The sequence below is a fragment of the Ceratina calcarata genome, unplaced genomic scaffold, assembly GCF_001652005.2.
Source record: "Ceratina calcarata isolate Rehan_Ccalc_2016 unplaced genomic scaffold, ASM165200v1 scaffold211.2, whole genome shotgun sequence".
Lineage (NCBI taxonomy): Eukaryota > Metazoa > Arthropoda > Insecta > Hymenoptera > Apidae > Ceratina > Ceratina calcarata.
The window spans coordinates 187,227-199,981 of NW_017142786.1; the positions used below are offsets into that span (position 1 = coordinate 187,227).

Genomic DNA, 12,755 nt, shown 5'->3' on the forward strand with positions numbered 1-12,755 from the left:
CTAATTATAAATGTTTATAAGACTTTTTGGTAAATTTGAAGACGTTTTAAAACTCGTGAACTTGGATATACTTTTTACCCAGAGCATACTTCATTAGCAACGTAGTGACACCCTGTATATCTCCATGCTTATTGAATTAATCTCGTATTTAAACAAACCATAATTTCTCTCAAGACTTTTTAATGGGATCATTAAACTGGTTTAAAGAAAAGAACAATTATTACCGTCTGACAATACGTTATTTTACAATTCGAACTTCGTCCGGCAACGCGGCTACATAAAAGCGAAGGGGCAACAAAGCCGAACGCCTTTCATTAAATAAATAACGAAACTTTTGACGCGTGCAAGCAACCGGAGAGCGTCGTAACAGCTCGCGTGAAAAAAGCTGCTCGCATTCATTAAGAGAGTTGCTAGACGTTAAGGGGGGTTGCGAGGCAGTAGACGCGTCGCTGGTCCTGAATTTCGCGGATCGCCAGAAAAACGCCTTCCCCCCGTGCGATGCTTAAGCGTTCCTAACGGGTTTACTCGTGTAATTACTACTAACGAACCGTTTGTTTCGGCCGGTGAGACGCGCGGTGACTCACAGGTGTGCCTCAACGTTACCCGGCGCCGAACCGCCTGTTACATAACACGGCAACGTAACCCGCGCTCAAGAACGTTGCACCACGGTTGCATTGTGACTTGTATACCACATTGTATATTAAATTCTAGTATGGAAGTACTTTTCATTATTTTTTACGTATACATTATTTTTTATATTCAGCTGATAGTGAAATCAGGCTTAACTAATTTCGAAATTAGGACATTTTCTTTATAAACAACTGGATGGATGAAAGACCGTGACGCTAATAACGCTAATGTAATTTTGGAAACAAGTTTTTCTTGGAAAAATGCAAAATAAAGAGGATTAGGCGTCAGTAATTGAGATTTAATGCGCATCCCTATTCGAAGGTTCGAAGCGATAAAATAAATGATGAAACAATGAGTGATGACTGCTGTTTTCGTGTAAGTGTTTAGTGGAAATCGTTAGTAAAGCAATTTCCACTGATTTTAATAGTTTAATGGAAGGGAGCTCATTAGAAGGGATTGCGACACAGGCGGAACCGATGGCCGGTGATGCGTCTCGATGGAACATTAACGACCCCCTGAGGAAGAGGCAAGAGACAAACTGTTACGACAGTCTTATTAATAGCGATCCATATAACGTGCTAATCTGGTTCGATTTTGAAGCTCGCGAGAAAATGAAGATAAATGCCGAGCCGATTCGATCACGGCATTAATCATGAGGAAACGTTTCGGTTTCGTAACCAGGCGACTGGTGGATAGTATGTGCGCGACGTAGAAACACAGTAGCTCGGTTCACGAGCCTAGGATCGCGCGCTGTCACGGTTGTTCCGTGCACCAGAAAGTAGAAACACGGCACGCAATAACGGTGACCGTTTTTCTATCAGGCTCTCGGTTTATCTTACATAGGTAGATACGTACACGAGCCGACACGCTCGACTCGCATGACGACTGCCGATGCATATGTACGGTTCCCACCTCCGCTTCCTGGTGCCTTCCCGGTGAGCTTCCGGTTCTCGTGACAGCCCGTCCTGGTCCACCGCTCGTTCCGTCCCGACGTTACGGCTTTGTCACTTTCACGTCGCATTTCACCTCCGTGCTACGGTATATCTACTACTACGCTCAGAAATTTCCTTCCTCGGCAATTACCATTCATTAAACTACAGATATAGTTTAATACCCGAAATCATCAAATGGAGTAGAAGGTTTATTAAAATAAAAATTGATTTAAAGTATCTCGAGAGATCTAGCGGTAAATTGTTTATTATGAAAAAGAATTTGGAAAATTCTTATCACTTCACTGATATCGAATACATTGCACCAGGTGAAGAGGTTACACAAAGCAAGAAAATATAAAATTATTAGTCAGGCTGGTTTAATGACAAAACCTGAAGAGTGAACATGACGACAGGTACCGATCTCACGAACGAGGGATGAAAAACATATGCCCGGTTTTCCGTTGCCTCGGTCAACATGGGAAATCCTGTTTAACAATCTACCATTTTTCACCTCGTCCGTTCACGCTTCTGTGGCTCCTGTCAGTCCCGGAACATCATCCTGGTCAGGCAGGACCCGGGACCTCCGGGAGCTATCTTTTTTTCCCTTCCGTGGCCTCTCTCGCAAACACTATGAATTATTTATTCACCGTAGGAACACCCTCGATTTTTCACGCATACCTTTCATCCCTCCGCGCTCTTTATGCGTCCGCACAGAACAGCTTTCAGGGCGGTTCAGTTAGGGGAATGACGGAAATTATGAATGGCCGAATCCTCTTCCCGGTACTCGGTGAATCCTTAATTAAAATTCCACGTACTTTTACAATCTCACCTGATACACTCGATGCTGAAGGAATTAAAAAGACGATCTCCTCGGTTCCTATTTCCAGTTTTCGATCTGTTAAAAGACTGGAATACATAGCGACGCACAGGTTGAAGGAACGGGTTAACGGTATCGATTTTCGTAAGGGTCACCCGGTATACGTGACGGTCGTGCGTTATCCTAGGATCTGAGGAAATAAACGGTTTCCTGAGCGAAACGTGCCATCGCGGTGTGGGCCAGGGACAGACAAAACATGCGACGAGCCGCCGCCGTTTTAAAGCCACATTCACATTGGCTCGGGGCTCCGCTACATAAATATTCATACCACTCCATTATGAAAACACGTGAATGGAAAAGACTCCTGGCTCCTCCTCATTCACCTTTATCAAGATATTTGATCAACTGCCTATTTATCAATACATTTATACACTCCCACGGTATCGAAAATAAATAATCATTATAAATTATGATCAGCTAATTTTTTCAATTAGAAAATATACGTATATATGTATATGCACATTTATACATGAGTGTAGTAAATATATATATAATAACAAATATATTATATATACAAAATAATATATTATATATATAAATATGTTTGATTATATACATACATATATATAATACATATATTATATATATTGTTAAACATGTAACCTTAAGCGAATTTGATGAAATATGAAAAAACGATGAATTTAGGGCAAGTAAGGCACGCCGGTTGTGTGTGCGACGAGAAAGTTTGAAATCGACAGGATGCGGGTCTATGTAGAATAGAATCGGCTTGTTTATGGGTTGTTCACACGAATATCCTCGAGCGCAGTCCACCACTCTGGTTTAATGGACCGTGAGAGAAAGAGACGACGCGTCTATCCTTCAGGATTCTTTAACTCGAAACACGTTTCCTTCCCTCGATAGCATCTCGTTCGTTCGACTGTACTTGACCGTGCATGCTCGTCTTCTCCGGAACAAGTATTTTCTCGAGCAGAAAGCGCGATTCGCCGATTTCCGAAACGAACGTTTCGCCAGCTACTGCGACTCGCTCGAAACGCGTAATTTCACGTCTCCACGGATGGCACATGATTTCCTCACGATTGCGAGTGGCGCCTAAAAAATTCGAACGGATGATTCACCACGTTTCGTAATTCTGTACGTGGAAAATCTCACGCGGACAAAACGGAGCGACCCTGAAACGGAGTGATTCACCGTTGCAAAAACGGCAGCAGAACTGGTCGCGGCGGTTTCGGATTAGAAAATTTCGCGTGGCGGCTTTCGTTTTCTATTTTCACGCGAGCCAAACCGAACGGCCGAGTTTTTCCAATGCGGCCAATTAACCCGATACGCCGAGGACACTTTCACGATAATGATACTCTTGATTAACGAGAGGAAAAACTAAGATTTACCGCACGAAGATATATCGGGAACGCGACTCGTCACGACTTGCTTCTACACCATTTATAATTTATACGATCTCTCGCTGATTTCTATAAATATATAGTAAATGGACTAAAGATTTTTTTCCGTATTTCTATCCTCAAATTATACTAGATACTACGTGCTGAAAGAAACAGAAAACAGGATATAAATGAACCCTGACTTCGAATAGAATAGAAAAACACTGAAGTGTTCAGCAATAGAAATTGTCTGTGGAGAATCGAAAATGAGGCCCTAATAAAAAAGGTAGAAATTGTGTCTTTTACTTTTTTATTCGAGACTCCGACAATTCTTTTTAATTTTTTGTTACTATTGTAGGGCTTCCTTATGTGCGTGGATGGTCCAAGATCTTGAACATAGAACACTTTGCCTTTATCGATTCTTATCTCGTCAGTGTTAGGGGACACTCATTTCTAGCCAGCAATGGCCTATTCCAACTAAATGAATCATTGTCCCGAGCTGTAACTGTAGTCGTCAGCTACAAATAAGGTCGTATGCAATTTCTCCGTAGGTCCAACGGTTTAGAAGTATTTTAGGGAAAACGAAATTTTTTACCAAAAGCTTGCTGTTTAAACAGGAGAACGGTCGGATTTAGTCAGTGACAATAAAATACTAATTAATGATACTTAAGTAGTTAAATATCGAAATTAAAAGAAAAATACATAGAACCTTTCTTGTATAGCTTGGGACAATGAGTAACATAGACTAATTAATATATAATTTTTATTTTAAGTAATAGTCATAATTAAGAAATTAATTTCATCATGAAATGTTGTGCGACTGTTTTTCTATTTGTCATTTGTAGAAGCATCAAAGAAACGTGTGTGTAAACATTTATATACTCTATATTAAAGATATGAATTCTTGCAATTACAATTGTTGATCGTTTTTCTTCTCTAAGAATATACATATAAATAATAAATGATCGACAAGTCATGCATTGGTTCCACGAAACGGAATCTTGTAAGCCCCTCATACAGAGAGGAAGAGGGGAGAATACGTACAATACAGCCTTAGCTCCCTAACTGATCCTAAATTCTATGTATACTACATTATGTAGTAAATCTCCTAATATCCTAAAGAAAATGGAATTGTATAACCCAATATTAAAAACGTGTCTGATTTTATTAAATCACTGCATATTCAATCGTCGAATCGTATGGTTCATGTTCCTATTATTCGTTTGCTCAATTAATCAGTGAAACGAAGGGGTGAGGTTGCAAGCTCTGGAAGCACGTGTCAAAACGTGGGTGTAGCCTCGCGTTGAAGCCGTCTATATTTAACGACGCCCGATCGATGCGAGTATGGAAATGATCGGGTACTATTCAAGGGCCATCAGCTGGTATCCGTGGAAAGCAGGTGGGAGCGTGTGTCGTAGGTCGCCGATTAACCACTGGTTTCGACATCATATTGCATTTCCTTGTACACGCACGCGACGGGAATGCAGTTGAAGGACCTCTACGGTAACACCCCACGCCAATTTGTTCTCCTATCTGCCCGGAAAGAACGCCAGGAATCCGGTCGATCGCGTCTAGGCCGCAAACGTCCTTCGCTACGCGATAAGGAATGCCTTCGGCGAGGGTTAATGGACGTACTTAGACGCAGGCTGGTCATTTTCTACGCCTCCCTATACCCCGTGCCCTCGTGGTCGACATAATACCCGAGATAAACTTCCGTCAGATATGGGACCTGATTTCATGAAAACGTTTTCTGGCTCCGCTTTTGACAAGTTCAGTTCATTTGCAACATTCGTCACCACCAAAGTATCCAAAAGCGAAATAACGAAGTATTATCTCAAATTCTTATCAGTCAAATAAAAATCACATAAAACCTTGTATTAATTTTCATAATATTTAAGAAGTCTAAATAAATCTTTTCTATGCATTTTTCTTCTAACTCCAGTATTTAACGAGTTACGTACGATTAATCGGGTGTACAGGTAATTTTATCATCTCTACAAGATTTATGTAAACATAAATTAATATAAATTTTTCAATTTATAATGCAAATGAAAATTAAGAATTGCATTAAACCTGTGAGTATTCTTGGAATTCGAAATAGCCTGACAATTTTATAAACGCATAATCTGAAGAGTGGCTTGAAACGTTTGGCTCGCGGTATGTACAGAGAAATACGTGCGGGGTTTGTTATGGGCGCCGTAAAATTGGAATACGTCGACGACAAGTCGCAGGGTGGAGCATGAATTCTAGGGTCTATTTCTATCGCGCGGCTAAAATTGTTGCGATCGTCGACAAAGCGTGGGCGTGTTTGGATGCTCTTCCCAGCAACAGTAATTGCTCGGGACGCGATGGGTTAGAGTCGCTCGGGGTGCTGGTGACATACCGACGAGACGGACACCAGTCCTCGGCTCCTACGCCGTTCAATTGAGTGACGTCAATCCCTTCTGATTACCTAAGCTTACGCGGCTCATCCGCCCGCGCTTATAGACGAAAAGCTCGAAACTAATAACTGTCATTATTGTTCCGACTTGTGTACAGAAGTCGTCACGTGGACAGTACGTGGGACGAAATCGTTCGTACAGAATTCTATGTATAATTATGAAATTAACCTATTCATCGTGAAGTCTTGAATAAATGAATTCAAATTCATTAGGACGTAAAAACGAATCCACTAATTAACTTTCTAATTCAGAATTTGTTTCATCGAGGATGAGACCTCGAATGCAAGTCCAATTTGCTTCAAAGGTGCAGTTTCACTGTCACAGATACGTTATGCACGGTCGACGGGGTAATTTTAATTAGACCTGATTGGGGTTAAAGGTCATTGGGCATATCCTCAATTATAGAAGCGAACAGGGTATAATCGAAATCGCTTTCGGTCGGACAGTTTGATTGATCCTCATTAGGACTCTAATTTTTCTGTTTATACCAGGCGAGCTCTACGTGGAGGACCTAGGTGAGAGGAGGATCGTTTCTATCAGAATGGGCTGGCTTTGGGTCGAGGGTACTCCGATGAGGCTACCGTTGAGGGCGTTGAACCTGCGCCAGGCAGCACCCAGCCTCTGTCAACCGCACGCACTTGCTCTAGGGTTCACGTTAAGCAACTCGCAGGATCATACCCTCGCCACTTTTTGGGTAATGTCCTACATATAAAGTCTATCACCAAAATACGTTCCGAGGTATAATAAACGATCCAATTTCAATAACAATTTTCACTCGTTTTCTATTATTTTACATGTAATTATAAACCAGTAAGTAGAAATTCACAGAAATTGGGACATTTACTATACTTAAGAATCTTCTAAAACAGTTTTAAAAACCTGTAGAATATACAATGCATCTTTTAAATGTTTCCATCATTTTTAGAGATAACAATTTTTGTTTTTTATTTGTATCAACCATTTCTCACTTTATCACGTTATGCTTTTTCTAAAATTCTGATTAGGAATTGTGTCTGATCGAAATAGGAAGAAGTGTTTAATTCTATGTTACACGCAGTGCAATTGCATGTAAAAGGCTTTTACCCACAGCGCGATCCGTTTCCCTGCCCGCGAACACTTTCTCGCCTCGGTCAGAACTCTCCCGTTTCGCTAAACGCAGCAATTTCTAATTGCGCTCTCCACTCGATGTCTATCTGATTATGTAACACTGACACTTTATCAGTGTTCTCACGTCCTGTATTCTACACGTTTCTCATTGTTCCTTCCTCGTCGCTTATTTCCATACAGTCTACTTTTTCAATATTACCATTAAAAATGATTCCTGCCAAAAGTTCAGCATAGAACAATGAGAATTGCGTGAAGGTCGACGGGCGAGATAAAAACGAGACCTGAAGGACGGCGGAGAGTGACGTAACGAAGCGCGAGGAAGGTAATAAGGTCAGTAGGCAAGGTCAAAATCCGCGGGTTGATCCCGCGGCGGATAATGCGTGGGAGATCCGCGCGCCGTTCTCCCGTGACCCATCATTGTCAAGGAGTCCCACGCCGTGTTCCACGATTTTTCACCGCGAACGGACCGAGTTCCTTCGCCCCGGCTGCGTTACGTCTCGATCGCCTCACGGACGCTCCCAAAGGACGTTCGAGCCGCGTCTCGTTTATTCCGCGGACAAAGCCGGTGAATTGCCATTCAGGGACTTTAATCATCGCCGGTAATTGAATTTAATCGGCTGATTCTTATCTCCGACCAAGAATATCTTAGTATTATTATTCAGGAGCGTAATCACTGTACGAGTTTTTGTTATACGTGAATGATTCATTTAAATAATAACAAAAAAAAATTAGCAGAATCTTTGAAGAATGAACAATATTTTTTGTTGCACAGGCGGACACGGAGGCTATTTACTGGTCGTGGGTGCGAGCCATCGCGGCGGAATTGGTTAGGCAAACGCCGTTCCGGGCGCAACGTTGCCTGAACTTCCTGGAGATTTTGACCATCTGCCCAAGGGAGTCGGTCCCCTTGCCGGACAGCCCGACGGAACCCAGAAGGCGTTCGAGAAGCGAGTTACGCTGCTGGCCCGGCGATTCCCCCATAGGGAAAGACACGAGGACCAGTGCGACGATTCTCGAGGATTCCAGGCGAAGAGCACGGAGTGAATTACGGGGTTGGTCCAGCAGTAACTCGAGCGACGAGGATCTCCTGGCTGACTTTCGCTCGATACCAACGATAATAGCCAAGGACCAGCCGATTACAAGGACCTGGGGTTGTAGCGAGAGCAGTGAGGGAAGTGACGACAGTCTACCTTGGAGCAACGTCTGTCGCTCGAGCGTAGACTCCGTAGACTCGACAGTAATCCCAGAACCGGAAACGAGAGAGCAGAGGATCCAGAGGTACAAGGAAGCCCGGAGACGAGAGAACGAAGCTAGAAGCAGAAGAGTGTTAGAGGAAGACGCTAAGCGAAGAAGAGCCAGAGCTGAGGAGAACAACAACGATATTTTAAAAACCTACGGCTCGAGCAGGTCGAGGAGCAGAGTTTACTCTGTTAACGATAATGACAATTATCGTTCCGTGAAGAAGGATCAGGAGAATAGCTACGAGTGCTCCAGACTGAACAACGAGAAGAATATCAGCAGGCTGCCCCCGGTGAAGCCTAACGAGAATATTTCCGTGAGGTTCGAGGACGATCAGAGGAACGAGGATGACAAGAGGAATAACAACAGTCCCAGGAGCGAGAACACGAGTCCTGGGATACTTCGGACAGACATGAACGAGAGAAGAAGCCGAGCTAGGGAGAGGAGGAGCGTCAGGGAGAAAGGGCAACTGTTGCAGACGCAGCAGTTCACGAATACCGCCGTCGAGACTCTTCAGGAACGCAAGGAACGGCTGGCACAGTTGTCCTCCAGGATTCCAGTGCCTCGATCGATATCCCAGAGCTCGAAAGTCGAAAACTGTGACTCTCAGATTTTGCCGAGGTCGGCGACCTCGTTGTCGGTTTTGACCGAGCCACCTTGCGAAGAGGACGTAGCGAGGCTGTTGGAAAGGTGTCAGAGGGTGGATCATTACGTGCCGGTCCGAGAGAAACTGACGTTGTTCGAGTCGCTGTCGAGGCTCGGCGGCAGACTCGCGAGGAGCACCGAGGATCTGGGTAGGACAACGTCGAAGCCGAGCCCGAGGGGAAAGCAGCGGGCCAGGTCGCTCCACGATCTCAACAGAGGAGCCAGAGCTGTGCCTGTGCGGGAAATGTGTCGGTTTTTTGAAGGCGATGTGGAACAGGACACGAGTCTCAAGACGAGCCTCGCCAAAACGAGGTTCAGCGACCCAGTGACGCCCACCAGGAACACCTGGAAAGAGTCATCCGTATCTAAAGTCAACGAGGCGCCCTGCATCAGGTCGTCGACGAGGAAGAAACATTACTTGAAGTAGTCGTCGCATTTACATTTGGTCTGACCCGAAAGCAGGTCTTTCTGATTCCAGTGATAAGAAAAAACCGTCAGGCTTGCTTGTTCGATGAGAGTTAAATCGCGTGTCGACTGTACGCGGATCTACTGTACTTCTTCCGAGTTGGTATCAGATATTTCAAAGACCGTCGGATTAACTTCCGATACCATCCGCGACTAGTACATTGGGTTAGAATCCGTTCTCCTCGCGACGGATCGTCACACTCGTGTCGAGAGAAAGTCGCTGTCTGAAGTCACCTTTTTTTGCTCTCCAACAGGATCGAACTCGAACTGTGCTCGATTCGAAGAACGAGTATTCCTCGCTGCGACGCGAGCTCCGAGCGACAAGAAACAGTTGACAATTTCGTCGCGAACTCTTCGGCTTATTTATTGCACTTCGCCCGTTTTGTTTTTCTACCGAGATTCCACTCAGAGGTCGCCGTGAACGTGATTCGACGTCACGGATGAAAGAGTGCGTCGAATCGAGAGACGAGGGACGCGAGAGAGAGAGAGAAAGAGAGAGAGGGAATAAGAGAGAAACCGGTAATTTCCATTCACCGGACGATTGTCGCGAGACACCTGCCGGATCCTCGGTGGTCTTCTTGACTCGTCGACGTTCAGTCGCAATGATAATTCATTCTAATTAATGAATTGTTTCAACGGTCGTACGAAACTCGTTGATCAAAATGAAAACGGAGTCGCAATTATCGTTGCACGAAAACACTCGCAGTAATTAATTTTGTATATAAATCGTAATTGTACCTGAAATTCCCTAAGTTAACTCTACACGTGTCCGTGTAATTAAATGGCCGGTCATTTTTGTATATAATTTTCTGTCTAATTTAAAAAGCCGGGAGATTGTATCGAAGCATCCGTTTCGGCGCGTGAACTAATGCCCACTTCCGTTTGCTCTTCCAATCGTCGACGATCGTTACCCTCTCCTTCTGTCTCTTTTTTTCTCTTTGCGTTCAATTGGGTCATGCGAACGGTCCTCGGGCCGCGTTAAAAACAGATTAAATGATTCGCAATAAAAGTAACCCTTGCAATCCCAGATTTTAATAATTTAATTAAATACAGTCTACTTTATTACAAATAAAGGCCAAGATTTATAATAGTTTTGTGCTATTCGAAAGTAAAAGCGATGTACTGTTTGATTTTATTTGATAAGAAATTGACGGGGGTCATTTTTGTTATGAATTAATTTACACAAACGACGACGCGGACATCGAGGCGTTCTTGCGCGCGTCGCTGACTATCGATCACCGATAATACTACTAAATAAAGTGCCAAAAAGAAGATGTTGCGTTGCTTCTAGGAAAGAACTGCATGTAAATGCGTAAACGGAATGAATGAATTTTTGTACATAATTTTTTGTTAGAGGTTAATGTCGAAAGAAATTTATATAGAATTTTTTCTTGTTCGTGTTTCGATTATGTCTGTCACGAGTCGTGAAAAAATTGGACACGATTCATCCGCGGATCCGCGAAGATCGTTTATTTATTATTATTTGTATAGAGAATGGCGTTATAGCCAGAAGTTTCGTTCTTTGAGAATCGAATTTGTACAGTAAATTATGTATAATTGAGAACTCGCCCTCGCCAATCAAAGATCCATCGTTTATTTTCGTAACGGGCACCCGCGTTTATATTATGTATTAGTAAATAGGAAATCGTGTACGATTGTGTGACAATGTACGATGGAAACCGTGTTTCGCTTAGGAATTATGTAAACCTGTCGGCAGTGTAATGGAACATGTATATGTATTAACAATTGAAACGCGTAATTGTTTAAACCAACGACGAAATCGAGCTTTGTTGCCGAATGAAATTCCCAGCTCTCAAATATAATTCATAGGAAATTCAGAACAGCAAATATGAACGTCAGGTTTCTAGTTATGAAACTAGCAAAATCTTTTATCTGTAAAAACGATATCTCATTTTTCCATCGATGGTTGTTTCGAAATTTTAATCCAGAACAAACAGTTGTATGTTAAAATTGAAATCATTTATAGTAAATAATCTCTGTTCATGTAACAATTTCTACTCACTGGTTTTTTCCCCTTATCACTTTATATGTAATCGTGAGCCAGTGACTGGAAATTGTTTATACATATATATAGTCTTCAAGGACGACAGATATTGTATGTATCAGAAGACGAAAATTAAGGAGACAGGTAACAAAAGCAGATCTCGAACAAGGCTCGATCGCGTCGAAGCGAGCCGACGACCAAGTGTACAGGGTGAGTTCCAGCAACCCCTTCTGCGGCCGTCTTATCTCTCGCATGCATTCTTCTGCTCGCGTATAAAACCGAGAGGAAACGCGTTACAGGTTCTTCGAACCAGGCAGGCGCAGCGTCTGTAAAAAATGTAATACCCGAGCGTTGGAACCCCTCGAACGTGAGAAGTCATCCGAGCTGCAGGGGGTTGTTGGAAAAAATGGAAAAACTCGATGGTTGTTCCGCGGAAACAACGCAGCCTGTAGAACCGGTCGATCGCCAAAGAGTCCTCTAGTCCCTCCACGGAGAAATCCGAAAAGGCTTGTACGTGTTTGTCCTACCCTTCCGGGGGTACGTACGTATATATGTACATATAAAACGGAACCCCCCTCAAAAGCGAAAAAGAAAAATCGTCACCCCTTGCCTTATACACATAATGTACGCGATCCTAACGTGGCTAGAATATTCGTGTCCTTTAAAACCGATAACAATACTTAAACGCGGATCTGTATATGTTACATTTCGTTTTGTTGTATAATAAAAAGGTACGAATAATGGCCGTTATATAAAAGTGATTGTCGTTAGAAAGTGGTCGAGAGGAGGAGGGAAGGCCTTGGCACTTCTCGCCCGTCGCTTTACATTTGTTCTATCCGACCATCAATTCCATTTACTGCCTCCATGCTCGCACAATTCCATTTCATAGCTTCCCTACGTTTCATAATAATATGTAAAACAATCTCTGAACGAAGTTAAACTTTGCAATATAGAAACTAATAAATCCTGTCCATTCTCTTTTCATAATTTTCCTACAAGATATCTGAGTCGAATGAAATTAAATCATGACATCAAAATTTAATTATCTATCTTAAATAATAGTAGGTGGGTTTGAAT

At 42.9% G+C, this 12,755-nt stretch overlaps 1 protein-coding gene across 1 annotated transcript in view; it reads left to right on the top strand.

The window, feature by feature from the left end:
* The window catches only part of LOC108622272 (uncharacterized), a 42,709-nt gene extending 30,274 nt beyond the window's left edge, over nucleotides 1–12,435 (top strand). The window contains exons 2-3 of the mRNA XM_018020048.2: nucleotides 6,709–6,911; nucleotides 8,097–12,435. Of these exons, the coding sequence (XP_017875537.1) occupies nucleotides 6,709–6,911; nucleotides 8,097–9,635 (1,742 nt within the window). The 3' untranslated portion in view covers nucleotides 9,636–12,435. The remainder of the gene's footprint in view (nucleotides 1–6,708; nucleotides 6,912–8,096) is intronic.
* Nucleotides 12,436–12,755: the final 320 nt, after the last annotated feature.